The sequence below is a fragment of the Dromiciops gliroides genome, chromosome 3 (genome assembly GCF_019393635.1).
Source record: "Dromiciops gliroides isolate mDroGli1 chromosome 3, mDroGli1.pri, whole genome shotgun sequence".
In the NCBI taxonomy this organism is placed as follows: domain Eukaryota; kingdom Metazoa; phylum Chordata; class Mammalia; order Microbiotheria; family Microbiotheriidae; genus Dromiciops; species Dromiciops gliroides.
This window is the reverse complement of record NC_057863.1, coordinates 245,109,938-245,135,010: the sequence shown is the minus strand read 5'-3', so window position 1 is coordinate 245,135,010 and position 25,073 is coordinate 245,109,938. Positions and strand designations below refer to the sequence as shown.

Sequence of the window (25,073 nt, the reverse complement as noted above, 5' to 3'; positions counted from 1 at the left end):
TGAAAAGAGTCAAGAGCTTGGTAAAGTAGGCATCAAAAATACTAAAGAAAATAATGCCCTAAAAAACAGAATAGGCCAAATGGTAAAACAGGCACAAGAATCTACTGAAGAGAAGAACTCCTTAAAAAAGCAGAATTGGCCAAATGAAAAAGGGATACAAAAATTCACTGGAGAAAATAATTTTTTAAAAATTAGAATTGGGCAAGTAGAAACTAATGACTCTATAAGACATCAAGAAACAATCAAACAAAATCAAAAGAAGGTAAAAAACAGAAGAAAATGTGAAATATCTCATTGGAAAAAACAACTGAACTGGAAAACAGATCAAGGAGAGATATTCTGAAAACTACTAGACTTCCTGTCATGATGAAAAAAAGAGCCTAGATATCATATCATCTTTAAATAAATTATCAAGGAAAACTGCCCTAATAGTCTAGAACCAGATTTACCCTCAGAATTTGCAAGAATTCACTGTTCACCTCCAGAAAGAAATTTCAAAACGAAAATTCCCAGGAAATTCCAAAGCTCCCAGGTCAATGAAAAAATATTGCAAGCAGTCAATAAGAAACAATTCAAATATTATGGAGCCACAGTCAGGATAACACAAGATTAAGCAGTTTCTACACTGAAGGACCAGAGGGCTTAGAATATGATATTCCAGAGGGCAAAGGAGCTAGGATAACAATCAAGAATTACTTCCCCATACCACCTGACACCTATCAGATTGGCTAAAATGACAAAAAAGGAAAATAATAAATGTTGAAGAAGCTGTGGGAAAATTGGAACACTAATGCATTGTTGGTGGAGCTGTGAACTGATCCAACCATTCTGGAGAGCAATTTGGAATTATGCCCAAAGGGCCATAAAGCTGTGCATACCCTTTGACCCAGCAATACCACTTTTGGGTCTTTTCCCCAAAGAAATCATGGAAAGGGGAAAGGGACCCACATGTACAAAAATATTTATAGCTGCTCTTTATGTGGTGGCAAGGAATTGGAAGTTGAGGGGATGCCCATCAACTGGGGAATGGCTAGACAAGTTGTGGTATATGAATACAATGGAATACTATTGTGCTGTAAGAAACGATGAGCAGGAGGAGTTCAGAGAAACCTGGAGGGTCTTGCATGGGTTGATGATGAGTGAGATGAGCAGAACCAGAAGAACATTGTCCACAGTATCATCAACATTGAGTGTTGATCTACTGTGATGGACTATATTCTTCTCACCAATGCAATGGTACAGAAGAGTTCCAGGGAACTCATGATGGAAGAGGATCTCCAAATCCAGGGAAAAAAAAAAAAAAAGAACTGTGGAGTATAGATGCTGAATGAACCATACTATTTCTTTTGGTTTTGGTGCTGTTGTTGTTGTTTTTCTATTTTGAGGTTTTTCCTCATTGCTCTGATTTTTCTCTTATAACATGACTAATGCAGAAATATGTTTAATGTTATTATGTCTGTATATATATAACCTATATCAGGTTACCTGCTGTCTAGGGGAGGGGTGAGGGAGGGGAGGGAGGGAGAAAAATCTGAAATTGGAAAGCTTGTATAAACAAAAGTTGAGAACTATCTTTACATGTAACAGAAAAAAAATAAATAAATAAAAATGCAAAAAAAAAAAAAAAAAAAAAAAGAATCATCTCCCCAGCAAAACTTAACTATAATCCTTCATGGGTAAAAATGGATATTCAATGAAATGAAGGACTTTCAAGTATTCCTGATGAATAAAAACAAAGAAGAGAAAAATCCAACTCTCAAATACAAGACTCATGAGAAGCATAAAAAGGTAAACAGGAAAAAGAAATCATAAGGAATTGAATAAAGTTAAAATGTTTATATTCTTACATGGGAAGATGATATCTCTAATTCCTAAGAACTTTCTCATTATTATGGCAGTTAGGAATATACATAGACAGAGGGCATAGGTATGGGTTGACTATGATGGAATGATATCTAAAAAAAGAAAATAAAATGAAGGGTTAAAAAGACGGATGCACTGGAAGAAAGGGAAAGGGAGAAGCAGAACAGGGTAAATTATATCACATAAAGGGGGTAGAAGATAGAGGAAGTTGGGGGAAAGGGGGGCTGACCTTTATTCTCATCAAAGAAGGAATAACATACACACTCAGTTGGGTATAAAAATCTATCTTAAAATACAGAAAATATGAGATAAAAGAAGGGGAACAGGGAGAAGACAAACAGAAAGAAAGGTGGACCGGGGGAGGCAATAGAAGCAAAACACTTTTGAGGATGGAAAGGGTAAAAAGAGAGAGAGAGAGCAGTATAACTGGTGGAAGAATATGATGTAGGAAAACACACAGTAATCATAACTGAAAAAAGTTGTACAGCCAGTATCTGATAAAGGCCTCATTTCTCAAATATATACAGAAGTGAGTCAAATTTATAAAATAAGAGCCATTCCCCAATTGATAAATGGCCAAAGGATACAAACAGGCAGTTTTCAGAAAAAGGAATCAAAACTATGAAATATGAAAAAAATGCTCTAAATCACTACTGATTAAATAAATGCAAATTAAAAGAACTCTAAGGTACCACCACACACCTAATAAAACTAATAAAGTATCTAAAATCATCACACAAAAATTTCCTGGCCCCAAATCCATCAAAAAAAGGAACAATATATAAATACTTCCCCAAGCAAAATCCAATTATAATAGATACCATTAAAACTTTTAGGGGCAGCTAGGTGGCACAGTGGATAGAGCACCGGCCCTGGAGTCAGGAGTCCCTGAGTTCAAATCTGGCCTCAGACACTTGACACTTACTAGCTGTGTGACCCTGGGCAAGTCACTTAACCCCCATTGCCCCACAAAAACAAAACAAAACAAAATGTAAATGGCTCTAGTACTGTATCTAAATTTCTAATGCTGAAATAAAACTGTCATTTTTTTAAAAAGGGTAAACGAAAATGCTATCAAATCTCTCATTTTTCCAAGCTAGTTATACAATAAAAGTTTCAGTGTACCATGAAAAACACTATGACCTTAGAATACATACTTGAAAAAATGCACACTATAAAGAAATACCTTCACTTTCTTTTTAATACACTGTAATAAACATTATCAGGTTGCATAATTATACCTCAAGTTCCTGTTTGTCAAATATTGCCTTTACAGGGGATGGCTGTGTGGCAGATGTCAACAACTGCTGTAAGAGGATCATTGGAGGCTGAGGTCCTTCAGGAGACATATCTCCAATATCAGGAGATGCAGCTGTACCATCATCTGAATTTTAAAGCACATCACGGATATTAATAGAAATATAAATGTTCTTCAAGTGAAATTCTACTGAATATGAAACATACATTCACAGAATAAAAGAATATAAACAATGTCATTGAGCTATGACTTCCAACTAATCTATTCTTTGAGAAGGATGTGCAACTAAAAATACAAAGAATAAAAATACATGTAAAATAATGTATACTTTTAGAGAGAAATCTTTTCATTCATTGATGTCTGTAACAATTCCTATTCCCTTTCTTCTTTTTAAAAAATACAGATACTTCCAAGGTTCTTTCCTCACTGTTCTTTTCTCTTCTATTCCCAGGAATTCAAACATCAGTTCCATGGAGCAGGGGAACCTCTGAAATTTTAATCTCTAGTTTTTAGTCTCAACTAAATTCTAGTCATTTATTTCCAAATGCCTACTGGACACACTCCCCTCAAAGCAAATTAAGTACTTCAAATGTAACATCTCAAAGCCAGCATTATATCTCTCCTGCTCAATGCATGAAAAGAGCACTCAGTCTGGAGTCAGAGAACCTGGATTCATACTCTGGCTCTGATCCTTACTTATGTGGCCTTAGTTGAGTCACACCCTGGGCCTCAGTTTCCTCATCTGTAAAATGAAGAGTTGAACTAGATGGCTTCTGAGGCCCCTTAATTCTACACGTTTGTCATAAGCATTCAAGGGAATGCTCACCGGGGCAGAAAGCTTCAGTCACTTTTATTCTCACTCTACTTTCTCCTATCCAGCCAGTAGTCAAGTTTTGCCATTTTTATGTTCTCAATTTTTCTCACATTCACCTCCACCTCTTGGACTCCCTTGTTTCCTTCAAAGTTCAACTCAACTGGTACCTTCTCCATGAGGTTTTCCCTGATCCCCAAAAGATAGCCTTCTATATATTTATTTTGTAAATACTTATACATGTACATGTTGTAGATGTTGTCTCCCTCTACGAAACATTAGGTTTGTTGAGTCAAGTCAATAAGCATTTATTAGGTGCCTACTGTGTGTGAGGCTCTGTGCATTGGGAATACAAAACCGATTTCTATTTCTACAGCTACACAACACTACTTTAAGCTCTCATGGCCTCCAAGACTATTTTAATATTTCCGTAACCGGTTTCCCAACATACCGTGCCAATTTACCTTGTACAAAGCCTTTTCAGAATAATTTTTCAAATAGAGCCCAATCATATGACTCCCAAACAAAATCTCCAACTGACTATCAAATAACTTCTTAGTTTGTCATGCAAAGTCCTTTATCATCTTAAGGCTCAGCCTCATCACCTATTTCCCTACACATTTACTAGCTACAACCAATCTGAACTCCCTTTCATTTCCTAAACTTGTCACATGCTTTCAAGATTCCATGCCTTTCCACCTCTACCATGTCCTTTCTTCTACTTCCTGTTGAAATGATAACTGTCCTTAATGGGCCAGCTCAAAAGCCACTAAACTTCTATGATCTCCACTGACCAGAAATTATGCCATCCTCAGATGAATTTTCATGGCACTCTGTATCTCAAATGAAAACATATGTAAAGCACTTTGTGAAATTTAAAGTGCTACATACATTTCAGCTATAACTATTCACACCTTTCTGGTGACAATTCTTATTTCTTGCATTACAGAGACAGGTAATATAATAAAGGAATCACTATATATTTGAAGAACTGGAAGAGTCATTTAAACCTCTTGGAATCTTAATTTCCTCATCTGTAAAATACAAGAGTTGGACTAGATAATCTCTCATGGTTTTTCCAACTTTAAGCAAGCCTTTACTTACTTGCCCTACTAGATTGAAAATTCCTCAAAGACTGTTTTCTATCTTTTTTGTATCCCTTATATTACTAGGTACAGCACCGTACAATAAATAATGCCTGAAAGAAATTTTAAAATACTTGACAGGAAGTACTTTTCATTATTTTAATAGGATGAGACCCTCAGGTGATTTACACTATTACCAGCACTTAGCACAATGCCCAGCACATAGCACACACTAAAAATAAATGATCATTAAGTACTGCCTTCACTTTAGTTCCAAATCTGTCATTTTCAATTTATTAAAAAGAAAACATTTCTCTGGACTAATTTTCAAGAATAAAAAAAGCTGGCAGAAAAAGATGTATATTAATTTTTCTAAAAAGAATGGAAAATAAGATACCTGTAGAGATGACTCCATTCTCTTGTATAGCTGGTTGAGACAAGATCTGCCTCAGTTTATCCTGATGGGAAAGCAATGCTCGACCTGCTTTCAATATGTATAATTTCAATTGTTGGCATCTTAGCAAGTCCAAGTCTACTTGTCCTATAGAAAATAAGAATCATAAAGGTACAACATGCTATATCAAAAGCTCCACAAATAATTGAACATATTTGGAGGGGTTCCAGTAATCTTATAGACACAAAATTAATTTGGCCTCTCTATTTACAATACTGAGAAAAACCTGTTATCTATGCATAATACAAAGACCTGATCAGTCAAAAGCCTAACACTCCGGCAAGTAGAAACAACTAGCTATCATATAGGAGGAAAGTGTGGTGGCTATGCAGCTCCAAGTCCCAACATCAAGATCTACCTTGGCCTTGGCCTCTTCCTACCTGTGTTATCTTGGACCAGTTATTTAATTTCCCTGACAAGTTTCCTCACATACAAAATGAGGGGGTTGAACAAGAGAGCTTCTGAGAGCCTTTCCAGATCTAAATCGGTGATCCCTGGAGCACTACAAAAGTCTAAAGAAATACCTGCTTGGCACCACTGCTGCGTGGGCAAATCAGGACATATTGCTACCTACCCCCAATCCTTAGGGAGAGAAACTCTGCATTTTGCCACTAGATGCATGCATCTTTGGAGCCCTACATCTTCAGAAGAAAGTGTAATCCAGAAAAGAAGACAGAAAGAGTTAAGCTTATAGGCCAATAGACAATCGTGACTCAGCATTATGACTTCTTGGCTCCTCTCACACTGATGTGTAAGGTTCTGGTTTAGGATACATTTTCACATACAAAAAAAAAAACACATTTTTTTCTCTTTCTACTTGCCACAGCAGAAAGGTGATTCTCTAAGTCATCTGGTGTTCTTTATAAGGCAAATAAGAATCACCCTACCATAGAATAAAGTATTAATCTGATTAATTTTATCGAAAAGCTCTATGTTCCTAGACCTATAATTAAGGAGAATATTTTGCTATTTGGTATAATAAATGGGTGAAAAATATTTTAAGTAAAATAAGCTCTTTGAATCACTTTACCACTAAGCATAATGAAAAAAATCATTCTTCTAAAAAATATGTCCTCTATTAATTGACTGCTCACATTTGGAAGTACTTCATTCCTTTAATTCATCAAACTATGACCATCTGATCATTCTAGATTTGATTTTAACTTAAGTCCATTTTTATCAGGAGATCTATTTTCAATTAAGGAGTTAAGACTGAAAAAATCCTCATGCAGAACCTATCTAATCATAAGAAAACCTATTTAGAGCTGAAAGGGCTATCAAGTCCAACCCATTCATTTTAAAGAAGAGGAAACTAGAGGGCAGCTAGGTGGTACAGTGGATAAAGCACCAGCCCTGGATTCAGGAGAACCTGAGTTCAAATCCAGCCTCAGACACTTGACACTTGCTAGGTTGTATGACCCTGAGCAAGTCATTTAACCCTCATTGTCCTGAAAAAAAGAAGAGCAAACTAAAGAAAACAAGTTAAGTGACTTGTCCATGGTAACAGAACTAATAAGGATACGAAGTGGGATTTGAACTCAGGTCTTCCTGACTCCAATTTCAGTAAGTTCCCTATCTATTATGCTATGATGTAAGTTTATCCCATTCTGCAATTCATTTAATTCTATACAGAGTGATCTGTGAAAGCTAGAAATATGTTTGGCTCATTTTACCTCCTCCCCAAGTCACAGGACTTGTTTCTAATTCTGGATTCAGAATGATTTTCTGATTTGATTCAGAAGTCTAAAGATAGAGCAACCATGTGCCCATAATTAAAAATCCAATTGTTTGGGGATTTCTGCCCAACACCTTTTTTAAAGGGTGGGGAAGGAAATACAAAGAAGAATGTGTCTTTTGAAGCCTGAATAAAATAAATAACAGTTCAAGTTTTAGTTATAGATGCTAAAGCAGAGTTGAATTGTTTCCCCTTTGTTACTCTGTGCAAATATTAGCCTACTAAAGTACACGTGATATAGTTTACTGCCATAGTCTAATTCATAAAAATTCATTATCACAAATCACAGAGTCATAAGCCTAATAATTAATCAGTAATGGTTACTGGTCATAATGAAAAGAGCTGGAACTTTTTAAAAACACCCTTCATCTTTGCTTCCAAATTGTCCTTTTACACACAGCACCCTTTCCTTGAATAAACTTACACTTCCACAGTATTCCCAACTAAAGCTGATCCATCAGCATTTGATTTTATCTTTTGAATTAAAGAGAAAATATACTAACCTGTGAGGCCTTGGTTAGAAGATTTCTTAACTCGGTGTTTTTCTAATTTACTTCCTGCCAAGTTTACCAACTGAGCCCAGACAGAGAGCATGGATTCTGTGAATGGCAAATTGTTCACATTGAATGCCACAACTGGAAGCTGAAAAATAAAGATAATAATCTTAAAATTATGAAAGGTAAAACAAAAACAGAATTGTATCTGTAACTTGCAAAGTTTCATTCACATTGCATTCCTTTTATGTCCCTTTAATCTTATTTAGGACCATAAATGGAGAGTAGAAAGGAACTTTGAAGGCTATTGTGAGTGAGATTTTTCCCACCCCTTAGATATAAGTGATTTAATGATGATACTAATCAGTTTATAGACTACAAACTGTGATTTTAAAATATTTAGATATTCTTTAGTAGCTTAATCAAATAATAATCAAGTAAATAAGATAGATATTGGTAGAGCAAATGCAAATACTATATTGTCAACTTGTCTATAATCTGACTTCCAAGCTACTAATCAGCTTAAAGGTCAAATACCAAAAATACTAACTTCTGAGCTCAAAAGGACCAATCAGAGCTAGGAAGAAGTTGGAAAGTCATGCTTAAAGCAATATGGTGGAAAGCCTTGACAATAGAAAACAACTCAGAGGAATGGAGCAAGACAGGCTTCGTCAGAGTTGGCAAAGACAAATTCCAAAAGATGGTTCCCTATGTTATGAGCCTGTTACTTAGTAACGGGGCTATTTTAAGTAAAGTATATGAGATAACAAGTGACTATGTTGATATCAAACTGGTGGTTTCTTCTCTTTATACCATACTTATCGTATATGTACCACTTGGATTGTGTTGAAATGTGAGAGGAGTCATTGTGTATAAATATCTGTGGATCCTGAGGCTCAGGATCTTTGGATCCTAAACCTAAGACCGGCTTTATTGTGAGACATGATCCCTCTCTCAATAAATCTATTTTCTTTGGCTTGGAGACTTTGATTTTTTCTTCCTCTAACACTGCAACTTAGAAATTTTTGCAAAATCTAGTTCAAACCCCACCCCCACCGCTTTAACAGATGAAGTAACAGGTCCCAGAAAGGTTATGTATCTTCTCTAAGGTAATAAGGCAGTAGCTGTTAGAGGTATGATTTGGTTTTGTTTTTGTTTTTTTGCGGGGCAGTGGGGGTTAAGTGACTTGTCCAGGGTCACACAGCTGGTAAGTGTCAAGTGTCTGAGGTCGGATTTGAACTCAGGTACTCCTGAATCCAGGGCCGGTGCTTTATCCAGTGTGTCACCTAGCCGCCCCCTTAGAGGTAGGATTTGAACCCTGAACTTTTAACTCCAAAATTATTACTTTTTCCACTGTCCTATGCTTATACTCTGTCCCAGAACTTATTTAATATGACTATTAAATGAAAATGAATCAACTTTAATTAATTAGTTGATTGATTTAAACATTAAATTCAATAATTTACTTAAAATTTGTTTATTACAACATATATAGTATGCTGCATTATGCTATTATAATACTATAAAAAACTTAATATTTTATCTGTGTTCTTACTTTCTGAATACAGAAACAGATCTCATTTTATCCTGCAAGAAAATTAGTCCCATTTCCTAAATATGGATACTGAGGCACAGAAAAGTAAAATTACTTATTTCCCCCTAGCCAAAAAATTAAAAATTAATAGCAGAACCAAAAACTAACTCAGGATCCAAGTCTGCTAATTATATAAGTGAGTAAGCTAGACTTCAATTCCTGGGGGGGGGGGGGGGGGGGGGAGGAGAATTCTATATTAATATAATAAAGAGAAAGTTAATAAACCTTAAAGGAAGCAGGGATCCCCCCAAATAGTTTCATCAAGAATAGCTCAGGGGCAGCTAGGTGGTACAGTGGATAAAGCACCGGCCCTGGATTCAGGAGGACCTGAGTTCAAATCCGGCCTCAGACCCTGGACACTTACTAGCTGTGTGACCCTGAGCAAGTCACTTAACCCCAACTGCCTCCGCCAAAAAAAACAAAAGAATAGCTCATGTAAAAATAACCTCATTTACCTTTTTAGACAAAGGTTAGAAAACAGATCAAGGGAATACTGCATATAAAATTTACCTATATTTTAGCCAAGTTTTGATGAAATCACTAATATAATTCTTGTAGATAAGCTAAAAAGTGACAAGTTAGACTAGTAGTATCAAACTCAAATAGAAAGGGAACCCTGACCAGTTCAGGAAGGGAGGGGTAAGGGAGGGGAAAGAGAGGGAAGGAGGGATAGAATTTGGTACTCAAAACTTTAAATAAAAATGTTTATTATTATTATTATTAAAAAAAAAAAGAAAGGGAACTCGGCTGTATATTGACTTAGAAAACTAAAAAGTAACATTATTTATGTTTTAATTTATTTTTGTTTTATTAAACATTTCCCAATTATATTTTAATCTCACCTACCGGTTTTAGCTGACTCAATGGACAAACTCTACATGTTCGCATATCACAGAATTGGACAGTGATTTTGCCTTTAGGAGTGATGCGTGTCACTGTGCCTTCTCCAAATTCATCATGTACCACTTGGCCACCCAGTCTCAAGCGACTGTCTATTCCACCAATTACAGCTAGCACTGCCATTAGGCCACCAACTTCAGGGTTCTCAGAATCAGGAAAGTAATCTTCTAACACAGCCTAACACAAAATAAATACAAATAAACTCTTAAGTAGAAAATCATCATTCTTATCTGTGTTTTAGAAAAATAATCAACAATAAATCTGTTTTAATAAAAAGCAATTGTTTTCTAAAATACAAGAGTTAATCTAATTAAAATAAAATGCCTCTGAGTCAATTATACATTTTAAAAGTTAATTTTTTTAATTAAAAGTATTCTAGAAAGAAAAAAATGAGCTTATTTTAAAACGTGGAAACTACCCCTTCCGACTGTTTTCCTGCAAAGATGTGGGTGATGGAGTTTAGCTGAGAGTTGATGTACTTGTTTATGAGTCCATTCCACTGGCTCAGTGAATGTAGAGTCCTTAGCAGGGCCACTATCTCCTCTGCCAAAGTACTACTATGGGTTGCAGTCAAAGATGCCTGGGGTCTGGCCTTCCTCCTTCTCAGAGTTGACTCTGAAATAAAAAATAGAGTAAAAGCTTAAAAGCAAATTTATAATTCATCTCATCAATCAAATAGTGTAAAAAGCCATTTTACCTCTGAGTAGTGGTATGTCTGAAGAGCATGTACTAAGTAGGCTGCCTAAGAAGCCAAACAGTTTTTCCACAAGAAACTTCATATCCCTTGATCTTTCTGTTTTGTCCCAGGATGGAAGTACAGCTTGCAATAAATGCACTGCTAAGATCTAAAGAAAACATAATTCTGATCAATCACTTTCCAGTCAATGCATTATTATACCCAACCATTATTTCTTTTCCTATGATTGAAGTACCCTCATCTCTTCCTCCCCTTAAGATTGTGATTTAACTGGCAACAATCCCTTTTTCCTGTTATTTGTCAACATATTCTCATCCTTATCTACATCAGCCCTATCATTCCTGAGTCAATATCCTAGTCTACCCTCCAGCTACACTGTACCTCTGGAAGGATGGACAAGACATGTCTCAGTACCTCAGTTTACTCATGTGTAAAATAATTAGGTTGAACTGAATAAATGATCTATAAGGTCCCTTCCAGCTCTCGATCTGATGTAGGAGGCAAAAAAAGGGGTTAATAGAAAAACCTAAGACCCCCAGCTCTAATTCAGATATTAGACCCCAGTTAATGGATAACTTACAAGTTAGGATGCTAGGTTCTCTCACCCACGGTAAACAGTACCCATAACAGGCAGGTCATATAACAATGAGACACGAGACAGGGTATAGAAATTCTAACGAAAAATGAAGATATTTTGAAACTAGTCATGGGAACCAGAAAGAGACATGCGCAGAAAAGGCCAAATTTGTTCCCAGATTTACCTTATGACGTGTAAACCCCCAAAACACACTTCCACTGAAAAAGGTACCCGCCTCGGGGTTGGCTTAGGACCCCAGGAACTCCAAATTTGGATAAGCCCTCCCCTGTACCTCCCAAAGGTGGAGATTATTATAATAAGACTGATAATCAGTTTATCCATACTATAAATATAACTGTCTTTTCTTTCCTTATTTGAGAGATACCTTTCCACTTTTCTGGTGCTCTCCCTGTGGTCACTCACAGTATTGGAATAAAACGGGAAAATGAGTCACTGAGTCTTGTAATTCTTTTGGGACAACTCACAATCAATTTGACCTTAATTCCATCCCACATCAGATCTATGATTTTATGACCCTCTGCACTTACTAAACTCTCCTTCACCTGAGATCTGGTCATCTATTTTCTGGCCCAAAGAAATCTGTTTCCTTCCAGAAGCCACTGAACCCTGGATACCCTCTCCAGTAGTGGGTGTTCACGCCTCCTGGCACACACCCAGGAAAAGATGAAGGCATTTTTCTTGTTTTTCACTCAGCAACTTCTTATGTTTTCATGTTTCCTCTATCCATCTATATCACCCAGTCATTACTCTTGTTACAGTCACCTATCAGCCTATAGGTCTACCTCTTATATTCAGGGATGTCAACATATATTCTTTGATAACTTTTAAATTGTTTGACCTTTTAGTTCATCAAGGTCCTTAACCCTCCTCACCTTCACACAATATTCTACTTCAGCCACCCAAAGACAATTTCACATTTTAGATCTGCTAATCCCCCATAACTATACTACTTAACATTGTCTTAAACTCTGAAACTCCTCTCTATAATCCTTAACCTATTACACTTTCCATCTGTGCTCTTGCCTCATTGCTTCAAAATGTATTCTTTATCCTCTATGGAACCTCTACTTCCCTCACACTCCTTTGTCTCACACCTTCACCCCTGCTTCATCTCAACTTCTCTTCCATTCATTCAGTCTTTCTTTCATCCTTCCTTTTTCTCTCCTTTAATTTCTTATCTACACTTCTCTTCTACGCTATTTACAAACACAGAATCTCTCCCCAAATCCTTAAAAAACAAATACCTTTTCACTAGACCTGTCAATAGGTTGAGGTGCTATCCTATATCACTTTTCTCTTTCATATTCCAATTACTATTCGACTATACTGGTTTATGTCCTCTCATCTCCCACTCAACTCCTTACAATCTGATCTCACAGTTAATCATAACAACATGAGGGTTGGGAAACTAACAAGATGGACACACCTAAGAAGTAGGAGGAGATTAAATTCTATAGCAAGAAATTCAGTTAGGTGTGGCTACTACAGGAACTAGGAAACTGCGATAACTCCAGAGGTCAAGACTAACATTCCAAAAGAAAATCCTCCAGATTCTCAGGATTCTTTCCCCACCCCCAGAGGGAACTTTTCATTGTCAGGTGGTAGTCTCCCCATCTACCTATAAAAGCTTTTGCCTTTCTTCAGTTCTAGGAGAAAAGTGCCTCAGACAATCATGTGATCACTAAGCAACTTTCTCCCCTTCTCTCTAGGTCCCTTTCTCTAGCACCTAAATAAAAGACTTATTTTATTTGAACTGAATTTGGGTGTGAAAGAGTGTAATTCTTTAAAGAGGAATGCCTAAAGACCCACAACACCTATTTTCCCATGATAATTCCAACAACTTTCTCCAAGATTTTCTATGCTTTCTTCACTGCTTAATCCAATATCTTTCTTAATCCTCATTTTACTTAACTTTCTGCAGTTTCTGTTATTGTTGGTGTTATGGGCCCAGAGCACCCCAGAATTTCTCTGGGGTACATCAAGGAACCTTCTCCTTGAGAAGCTAAACCAAAGGACAGATACACCTAAAGAGATAAGTGGAACCAGATCCCACAGAGCTAGCTTGGGGACCTCTACCCTGCATTCTAGTCTCTCTCAACCCTGGGGAGATAAGATTAGGTGTGGCTGCTGCCTTTGTGACCTGAGGAGAGAGATGGCTTGAGAGATCTCCAGCCATGGCCAGTGGGGGAGGGTCCTCCCTCACTAAGGAAACTTTCCACAGTCAGATGGTCACCCCCATCAGTCCTCTATAAAAGTACTTGCCAGTGTCCTGCTCAAGGAGATTGGTATCTCAGAGCCACTTTCTGTGCCATGCCTTTCTCCCCATGAGAAGTCCAAGGATTTCTCTCATGGTTTTCCTTCCCCTCCCTTTTCCCTAAATAAACTACCATCTTATTCTAACTGCTTTTGTGTGCAAGAGGGTGTAATTCTTTGAAGAGGAATTCCTAAGGATCCCAAACCCCTACCCCATTTTCCCCATGACATTGGCCACCCCCTATTCCTGGATTCTATATCCTCCCTTGGCCTCCATGACACTGCTCTCTTCTGGCCCTCCTCTTTACACTGTTTCTTCTTAGTCTCATTTGTGGAACCATCACCTCATATTTGGACTATTGAAATCACTTCTAACTGATCTCTCTGCCACAATTCTTTCTCCATTCGAAACCATTCTCCACTTAGCTCCCAAGGTGATTTTCCTAACACAAAGAGCTGAGAATACCATGTCTCTGCTTAATGAATTCTAGAGTCTCTCTCCTCCCTACCTCCAGGATGAAATATCAAGTTCTTTATTTTGTATTTAAAACTCTTCACTACCTGGTTCCTTTCTACATTCTCAAACAGCCCACATTCTGTTTCCCTCAAGAGACTCTAATCCAGCCATCCTGGTCTACTTGCTGTTTCTTGGATGTGGTGTTCTACCTCTCATCACTATGCCTTTGAACTCAAAGTTCGAACTATCAAAATCTGTGGTTTTCTTTTAAGACACAATTCAAGCACTTTCTTCTCTTGGTCCTTTCAGCTACAAATGCCATGAATTCAGGTTACCTTTCATCTGCTCCCTATTTCTTTTACATTCTGATTTGTACAAGTGATCTTCTCATTAGAATGTGAGCTCCTAGGAAGCAGAGAGGTTTTGCTAACAAATGTTTGTTAACTCTATTATAAAAGCTTTATAATTTGCATTCCTTCTTTCACTCCCCACTCTAAAAAAAACTTCTAACAGCTACAAAATTTAGGGGATCAGACCATGTCACTGCCTGTTCAAAAAATCTTAATGACTCCTGATTACCTCTATAAAATATTGTTTCTATATAAATACAAACAAATATAAAATATTCCTTCTATAAAATGCAAATTCTTCAGCCTGGTAGATTTTAAAACTTCCACAATCTCACTGAAAATCTAGCTTTCAAGACTTCTTTCATCTAATTCCCATTCAAGCACACTAAGATCTGTCTAGCCACCTCTTGTCTAAGTGCCACCTCTTATGCGAATGAAGCCTTTTCAGATTCCCTAGCTGTTAGTACTCTCTTGTTGTTTCCAGTACCTTTTTGTTAACTTATTTGTGTACATGCTGTATCTACCTAGAAGATGTCAAGTTTCATGAGGGTAGGAACTATTTCATTTTTGCCAGCATATGCTGGGCATTTAATATTTGCTAAATTACTAAATACTGAATTAAAAGGTGCTTATAAAAAAAAGAAAAAAGTGCTTATTTAGTATTTGCTATGTGTAAAGAAAAAAGTACTAGGCAATGAAAGAGATGCAGAAACAAGACATGGTCTACCCTCATAGGACTGACAAATTTGTAGGGGAGAATATGTTTGAAAAGACTACTCTGAAGACTGTACAAGAATATATATGAGAAAGATATTGTAATAATCATCAGAGGCAATAAAACATAGAAAATAAATCACATAATAATGATGTATTTTCTAAGAAGTCATCACGAACTTCAGAGTTCTAAGAGCTATAAGAAGTATTTGACAGGGCAGCTAGCCCTGGATTCATGACCTGAGTTCAAATCCAGCCTCAAACACTTGACACTTACTAGCTGTGTGACCCTGGGCAAGTCACTTAACCCTCATTGCCCCACCAAAAAAAAAAAAGTAGAAGTAGTAGTAGTAGTAGTAGTAGTAGTAGTAGTAGTAGTAGTAGTAGTAGTAGTAGTAGTAGTAGTCGTAGTCGTATTTGACATCATTTTTTGGACAAGGAGACCGAAGTAAAAGAAGTTAGCTGACTTACCAAGCAGTCAATTATCAAAACCCAGATTTTCTAAAAGCGTTTTCTATTGCTTCCTCTTCTGAATGATTCTGCTACTCATTACCATAGAGAATCATTTCAGTATTATAAGAGTTTGCTGTCTCAGTGGGATTTACAAATCCACTGAAAAAAAGTTTTTTAACATTTACTATGTTTATTTTCATCCATCTTTTAAAACATTTCTTACACCACTATATAGCAAGTATATATGTGTCAAGTCAATCACCTGTCTCTGAAGCGAAGCTGCTGTAAATGACTCATGTCCTTCCACAATTTTCATGAGTAACGTGATCCACTGAGATGTGCTAAGGGTGCTACACATTTGAGGCATGAGTGCTATACTTCGGATAAATCCAAGCGTACACCAACTTCTGTGCTGCTCTTTATAAACCAACTTATTTGGCAAAGAAGCTGAAAGAGAAAAAAATGTCAATACTGTCTCCACTAGGTTTACAAATTAAAATAAGGAGCCATTTGCTTTCTATTTCTTTTATATCAAAAGGTAATAAAGGACATTTAAAAATAATAAAGCCTCATTAATTTGAAATAATCTAAAATAATGGAAAAACTTTCTGAACTAAAGATCTTAACTTTATAATACTTTTACCAAAGAACAGTTTGGCAATACATCTTAATTCATTTTATAACCAAAACAAGATGATGTTTTGGCTATCAGAGTTGCTTATATGCTTGTTTTCATACACAGTAAAAAGAATCTGTAATTATGTCAGTTTGTTGATATCTAAATGGAATGTCACTCTCCCATCTCCCATTTATTACACTGTATACTTAAATCAAAACCAACTAATACATTCTGAATAATTGGAATCACATAAATGTCACATGTACTTCTTTTTATTTACTTTTTTTTTTTTTGGTGGGGCAATGAGGGTTAAGTGACTTGCCCAGGGTCACACAGCTAGTGTCAAGTGTCTGAGGCTGGATTTAAACTCAGGTCCTCCTGAATAAAAGGCCAGTGCTTTATTCACTGTGCCACCTAGCTGCCCCCTTACATGTACTTCTAGAAATTTGAGATTAATTCTCACAGTATTCCTAAGAAATAGGCCTCAAGCCCAATGTCTTTGATCACCATAAAAATTGTAGAATTTAGAGCCAGAAGGGGCTTGATTAACCATCTACCCCAATTCTCTCATTTTGGAGGAACCTAGAACCTAGAAGACTTAAGAGATATGACCAAAATTACAAAGGCAACAGAGCTCAAATCTGAACTTAACTTATTATCATTCAGTCTTCTTTCCATATCCATACAATGCCCTTCTAATGAAAATGGTATGGATAAGATACTAAATTACTATTTTAAATCAAAGTATATATATAAGATAGATCAGGAAAAGAACTAAGAACTCAATGAACTGAATTCTTTTTCTTTCTATCCATTTTCTCCAACTTTGTTAAAATGTCACTACCATTTTTATACTTACTCCCCCAAGTGATAAAGACAATGATCTTCATCTTCAAGAATATCTCTCTGTTGTTTTACTAAGTGGCTAAAACTTGCCATTTCTTCCACTTTACATTTGCCCTGTCTGCCAAAACTCAAGCTCAACCTTTAATCATTTGTACTATTATAACCTTTTTACCAAGTTCATTCTTATTTCTTCTACCAAATGCATATTTATCACTACATACTGATCGTTTGTGTTTTATCCTCCAAAACGCTCTAACTTCTCATTAGTAATTTCTATACTGGAACCAAACACCCCATTTTAGCCTTCAAGGCTCATCAGATTAACTAAACATTACGAAATTACTCTTTCTTACTTCTCAAATACCCTCCCCTCTTTAAGACTGACCTTTTAGAACCCTCTTTTCCTACAATATCCTCAAAAATAATTTCCATTTTTTGAAACATCCCTATCTTTATCAAAACATTTTATTCTCTTCTCCTTTGAGGCAGTCTCTTGAAGCTTTATACTCACTAGGTTATACAGGGCAAAATCCCAATTAATGTGTTTCCCCTACAACATTTTATATATCTTTTATACTATTATCATTTCTATGTTTTCATCTATCCCAAGATTATAAAGAACTCTCCCTCTAAGACCACATGCCACCCCACCCCTCCCCCGAACACATATTTTTTCAATTCAAGACAGTACAGTACCTAGCACAGTGATCAGAACCCCCTGGTCCTACACCCTCCATTTAAAGAGGGTACCCAAGGTCATGCATCTCTTCTTTTCCCAACAAAATACATTCCTTTGGACTTTTCCATTTTGCCCTCAAGTCAGCTACTTTCCCTCTTCTTTCTTCTTTTTCCTCCCAGTCTCCTCTCCTCTTCCCCTACATCTCATCTTCCTTGTCTATGTCTTCCCCATTAGACCGTTAGCCACTTGAGAGGAGTGACTGTCTTTTGTCTTTCTTTGTATCCTTGGTGCTTGGCACAGTGCCTAGCACATAGGGCACTGAATAAATATTTCCTGACTATCATCAATACAGTCAGTGACTATACAGAATGACATTAAAGGACAGTAATGATTTTTAGGTCTCCTCACCACTGGTTCTATCTAAAGTACATTAAAAATGTTTCTTTTTGTTAAAATTAAGAGTGTATGTCTTTATAAGTTTCTTTATATCCTATACAGAACATCTGTAGTTTTCTCCTAAAAGGTTAAAAAGATGAAGCAAAGAACATTACAAGTAAAAACATAAGACAAAAAGATATATTAAGGAAAAAGATATCACGCAAGAATACATTTATTTTACCATTCACATGACCTATGACGTACATGTTTTATCTATTGTTCCACTTTCCACTAACATTCGAAGCAAACCACACAAAGTTCTTGTGGCTTCATTTTGCATGATTTCTGCATGAATTCCAGCAGAGAGACACAGAGTTTGTAGTAGATTAACAGTAGTTGTAAGCATCATAGAAGTAGGATGGAGGTTTCTTTCCATTTGTTCGCTTTCTAAATTGGAAACCAAAATAAAGACAAATAAGAAACAAGTTTTTAAAAAAATCACAACAAAATATCCAAAAAATTAGTTCAAATGAAATGAATCTTTGAGTAGGAAGGAAGAGCTCAACAGGGGTTAGGGTGTAAGGGGAACATAGGAGGAGCAAAGAAACAAAAAAGATAAATACAAAAACAATGCTGTCAAATGAAATCTATTAAATGACCTTAATTGTCACCTTGTTGGGAAGGGAATGTTTCACTGTATGTAACCAATTATCTCGTTCTGATGTGTAGTCTGCCTCAACAGCATATTCATTAGAAGAAATTATTTTTCAATTTTCCAAATCTGGTGGGCAAATAGGGGTTTCTCTCAGGAATAAAATCCCTAAGAGTAGTCTGCAAAAGGTAGGTAGTTTCCGGCTAACTACGCTTCCCTCCCTAAGAATCTAAATAAATGGCAGAAAGGGAAGGGCCTGAGACAAGTGGAACATATTTTGCAAATATGATTTTTTAAAAAATCCACATCCTCAGCTGTAAAATATAAATACTTCTAAAGCAGAGGTTCTTAACCTTTTTTTGAATCATGGACCCCTTTGGCATTCTGGCAAAGCCAGAGTATTTAGAATAGAATAAGAATTATTCTAAGAATAAGGTTTTTAAATGCATATAATAACATACAGAGGATTACAAAGGAAACAAATTATAGTGAAATACAGCTATCAAAATATTAAAATAAAAAGTTGATGAACTTCAGATTAAGAACCCTTGTCCTAAAGTTTAAGACTAAGCATTCAAATGCTTGCTAAAGAAAACACATGCATATATTGGTCTATTTTTGTTTTTAAATATATGGTTTCTTATTTCCACCTAAACTGATTAAAGGTAAAATTCAACTCAAGTTTTCAAATTTCTGCTCATCCTACATATATGTAATATTCCAAAGCAAAATGAAGAAAAATATAAAGGCCATCCTAATAGAAACAATAAATTTTTGGTAAAGCTAATCTTGGGGACATATACAACATTTCAATTCATTTCCTTATTTTTAATTCAGTAAGTTAGTATTTACTGAACAACTAATGTTTATTAGGCACTGTACAGTATATAAGTATACACAGGGTTTCTCTGTTGGTCGACCTTATGATATGGCTGAGGAGACAAAATTCACATACAAGAATAAGTTAAGAGAGCAACATAGGGGGCAGCTAGGTGGCACAGTGGGTAAAGCATGGGCCCTGGATTCAGGAGGACCTGAGTTCAAATCCAACCTCAGACATTTGACACTTACTAGCTATGTGACCCTGGGCAAGTCACCAAAAAACAAAACAACAACAACAAATAAAAAAAAAAAAGAACCAGTACCACCCAGAGGAGAGATATAGAGTTTAGGGAAGTTTATATATATATATTTTTTTTAATTTTAAGTTATCTTTAATTTAATCTCTTGCTATTTTACTAACCAGAATCATCCTCAGTATCTGAGTCCTCTGTTGTGGGTTGAGCTGCAGGTGGTGGTTCAGCTAATTTGAGGTCATACTTTCCTTCCTTCCCCATTCGGTAAGAATTGGTACTGCCTGTATCCCACTGGACCCTTATCCATCCATCCTCTCCCAATTCACCAATCACACGACCTAAACCTGGAGGTGGGCCATCCTGAAAAGGAAAGAAGAAAATTAAATATTATAGTTTCAGTATAGTAAGCACTTGACATTTTTCCATTCTATCCCAATAACTCTAATGGAGTACATATATACTTTTTTCGTTCTTATCTACTATCAATGTCATTAAAAACACAGACAGCTGACCTACTCCAGTAAGACAAGAAACAAAAACCACTTCAATTTTCAGATTACACACTGACTACTACTATATTTTAGATACATGTTTAGGGAAGTAAGAGGACAGGTATTAGAAGATATAAAGGAAATAACAAAAAGGTTAGAATTAATGTTAAAATATATTTTAAAATGTAAGAACCTTTGAACATGTTTATGCTGGGGCAGTAAATTAATAATAAAATATTTTTAAAGATAATTGGCTAATTTAACATATGTATATTAATATATAATCTTTGCACACAATTATAATTCAATTAGATAATAATTATTATATATAATAATATATTACTATATCACTATATGAATATTAATTTCCATGACTAATAACATCCTCACATTCTTTAAAAATCTTCAAAATTGGGGGCATCTAGGTGGCGCAGTGGATAAGGCACCAGCCATAGATTCAAGAGGACCTGAGCTCTAATCTGGCCTCAGACACTTGACACTTACTAGCTGTGTGACCCTGGGCAAGTCACTTAACCCTCATTGCCCCCCCCAAAAAAAATCTTCAAAATTATCTATAAATTCAAAAGGTCACAGATTTAGATCTGGAAGAGACTTTAGAGGCAGTCTAATCTAACCTACTCATTTTACAGATTAGGAAACTCAGGATCAGAAGTTAAGCAATTTCCCCAATGAGGGATGTGAACCTAAGTCCATCCCGTCTCCAAGTCCAAAATACATTTTTCCAGAAAGTGAATATAAGAAAAAATTCCAGGGAGAAGTATTTCTCAGAAATCTAAACATAGGTCATATTCTGAGTTTTCTACATCTATATTACTATAGACAACCTACAATCCAAACAGTTTGTCCTTGCAAGGCTTGGGGAACCAAAAGACCTGAGAGACAAACTTAAAAGTCACAGAAGGGTAACTATCCTAAGAGAGCCACTAGTCTCTTAAAGCTTCTCTTAAACCAAAACCTCCTATCAACAGGGATGGAGGAGGGGAATAGAGAGAGTAATAAAAGGAGAAAGGTCCTCCCTTCTGCCCTACTGTCTCTGCCCTTCTTATAATTAATTTGTTTTAAAATGACATTTACTTTCTCTCTCACTCTCCATCCCTTCTGCAGAGGGTTAATTTATGAAATGGAGGCTCTACCTGCTGTCTTAAGAACCGCCCTCCCTTTTCTTTAGTGAATGAAGCAATTTTTACAGCACTGCTTCTTATCACAGGGCAGCTGTTCACCCACAACTATCTTTTTGAAACATAAATACTATTGCCTTTTGGTGTCTCTGTTTGCGGTCTGAGATGGATTCCAAAATCCTTTCCAAATTTTAATATAGGAAAATTGTCCCCTAATTTGTGGCATTGATCCCTTGTACAAAAAGAGATACCTTGACTTTTATCTGTAACTTCAGAGACAGCATAGCAAAACAAAAAGAATGATAGCTTTGGAGTCTGGAGACCTGGTTCAAATCCAGGCTCCTGCACTTATGTAATAATATGTGACCATGGACTTCTTAGAGCCTCAGTTTCCTCATCTGTGAAAAAGAGGCAGTGTACTATCAACTTCACAGGATTATTGTGTAGGGAATGTTTTGTTCTTTTAAAATGTGGGAATGAGGGTGATGGCAAGAGAGAGAATGGGCTGATTTGGGGAAAGAAAGGTGGAGCTGCTGTTGCTATTTTCTGGAATTCTGCCGTTACGCCACACTGCTTCATGCTCCACTTCAGAGTGTCCCGGATATTATTTTATTTGTCCCTTCCTTCCTTTGATATTACTTACCCCTTAGCCACAAACATATGCTTTCAGCTCCTGTCTCATCTATCAACCTCACACCAAGCTGAAGGAGTTATATTCTGGGCTGTTTATACCATAAATTAGACAGAAAAAGGAGATTTTTTTTCTTATTATAACCTAAAATGGATATTTACTAATGCTTATATAGATAAGTATTAAGATACTCCAGAAGGATTTAATACCTGATCTCCCCATTTCCAGTCCACTCCCCGCATAACCCTGGTACCAATCTTCATCATTGCTGCCAGTTCTGGCCCTGAAACAGGGAGCTGTACTGGAGTGGTTTCTTTTCTTGATTCTTCCAAAACAGTAGCTGAAGCTCCTTGGGCAGAGGCATTCATGTCTTCTTCAATATTGTCAGAACTAGGACCTGACCAAAGAATCATCATCAGTTATTTAAAACAATACTGAGCAACCACCTGCTAAAAATGATATAAAATCAGACAATAATTCTTGTTTTAAATAATTATCCTGAGTTTATCTATCAAATAAATCTATTTCCACTGTAAAAAATTACTGCAGTGAAAAAAAATTTGTAATGTATTTCAATTCCTTTCCAATCAGTCCACCTTAAAAAGCAAATAAATTTTTGCAGACTAATTAGTATCACCATGATGTTGTTCTTTATGAAACCACATTAAACAGTTCTATTCAAATGATCGATAACTTCCCATACTAACTTCAAAATAGTCTCTTCTAGTTCTCAATCTCAAAATATCAAGGTAAATCTCTGAATGTACAAAAATAGGGGGTGGGGAGGAAGAACAAATGGGTAATCAGTAAGTCATAAAGCAAAAATGAAAAATACCTTGTACTTGAAGAAAGTGCCAATTCCCAGAAATATGGATTGTAAATGATTTAACAAATTACAAGTTTGGGTTATTAAAGTTTAAATTTTTCTACAAGGATAAGGTAGTCAGTCACTCATATAAATTTTATCTGAAAATCTGAGATTAATAAGGTAAAACTAAAAGAGGTCTTGCTATTTTCACTTTCTAGTACCTCCTACTAAGAGAAAAGCATCCAAATCTCCTAAAGAAATCGATATCTTATTATTATCCATCTCCAAAGAATGAGTTTTAACAAACTCCTTTAAAAATAATGTTCAGGGTAAATTAATGGTTTCAAAAGTTCTTCCTTAGAGCTAAAGCTAAATGTCAAGTGATATGAAATAAGAGCTTCTCTTCTCTCACTGGTGACTGAAAATAAAGCCCAGCCCCACCAGCACTTCTGAAAATGACCTGAGACAGTACTTCTATAGATTTTCATTTTAAAGGGGAAAAACAAAGAAATTGAAAGTAGCCAAATAAAAATATTATCATTCAAAATAAGGCACATATATCCCTCTGTATTGCAGGGATTTGGATTTTGGACAAGGTATATAATCATTAAATCTCTAAATAAACCATGACAAATTAGTTTGCCTGTAAAATGCAATACTCAGAAATGTGAAAATATTACCAAAGCAAAACCATGAATTTCACAAACCAGCACTAAAAAAACTCCAAAGGGCTGTCTACCTATTAATCGCAGTGTTGTTTGAGTCAATGCTAGCATGCCAGAGTTCAAAAGAAGATTCAAATTGTTTGCGCCGTACTGAAGTGTGAGCATATTGAGCATAACCAGGAGAAAACGTGCTTGTGGAATGGTTCCAAGGCTTGGTCCTGCTGGATTCTCATTAGTAATGGTTTGTAAAGGAACAGGCTGGATACCTAGTTAAGAATCAGAATATACTTAGTAGAGTAAAATACATAAAATAAAAATAATAGTAATATATATACATTAAAAAGAGAGAAAAAAATTCAATTTCTACCTACTGCAAATACCATTTTACTGCCCTATATAACATGGTAAGTAGAGCCACCAAAAAGCTCCAAATCCCTTATTTCTTTCTAAGGACCTCATTGATTTTTCCTCTTACACATTTTTCATCACCCTGGTTATAGTTTTTACTCCTCCTATTTTTTAATATCCCTTTTACATTCCAACCAAAAGTTACTTACTTTTTTCCACAGAGTTATCCCTAAAATTGGCTTATAAATAAGACCGTACTATGATAGGTGCATTAGGTGTTTGGAAAATGAGATCAAGGATTATAAGGATATGCTAACTCTAAAAGTATTAAATTAACTAACTATATACAAAAATCTAAGTATCGGTACTTTAGAATTTGAAGAGACCTAAATCATATATTCCAACTACATGACATTATAAATATGAAAATTAGGGTCCTGTTTCACTTTCTCCCACAATACTTAGTTAACAGTGAACAGTACCAAAAATAAATAAGCTTAGATTATGTTAAGTCAAAAAATTATATTATGTCAGGAAATTTGGTTCCAGCTTTTTGACCATAGGTTGTATGCATATTTTGTGCCATAACTTCTCTTTTTACTCCATTACTACACCAAATAGAGAGAAAAGAAGGAAGGAAAGAAAGGGAGTATCTTCAGAAAGCTACCACATGGATAATAACTGTAAAAATACTCTGTAAAAGAAGAACAGGGAATACAAGAAACGTTCTCCCTTTATTTTTTATTTATTTAATTTTTTTTTGGTGAGGCGATTGGGGTTAAGTGACTTGCCCAGGGTCACACAGCTGATAAGTGTTAAGTGTCTGAGGCCAGATTTGAACTCAGGTGCTCCTGACTCCAGGGCCGGTGCTCTATCCACTGCACCATCTAGCTGCCCCCATTCTCCCTTTATTAAAGAAGTCTACAATTATATGATACATATACTTTGTTACATGATAAGAGTTAAATTATCTCTATAATTATTTTCCCTTCAATCAGGAGTTAACTTTTTATGTGTTATAAGAC

General features: G+C 35.9%; 1 protein-coding gene across 1 annotated transcript in view; it reads right to left on the bottom strand.

The window, feature by feature from the left end:
* HERC2 (HECT and RLD domain containing E3 ubiquitin protein ligase 2) overlaps window positions 1-25,073 on the bottom strand; it is a 211,665-nt gene that overhangs the window by 79,608 nt on the left and 106,984 nt on the right. Inside the window, 11 exon segments of the mRNA XM_043991382.1 lie at window positions 3,105-3,247; window positions 5,415-5,558; window positions 7,710-7,848; window positions 10,141-10,371; window positions 10,613-10,809; window positions 10,892-11,039; window positions 15,979-16,163; window positions 18,503-18,685; window positions 20,134-20,326; window positions 22,437-22,624; window positions 23,775-23,966. Of these exon segments, the coding sequence (XP_043847317.1) occupies window positions 3,105-3,247; window positions 5,415-5,558; window positions 7,710-7,848; window positions 10,141-10,371; window positions 10,613-10,809; window positions 10,892-11,039; window positions 15,979-16,163; window positions 18,503-18,685; window positions 20,134-20,326; window positions 22,437-22,624; window positions 23,775-23,966 (1,943 nt within the window).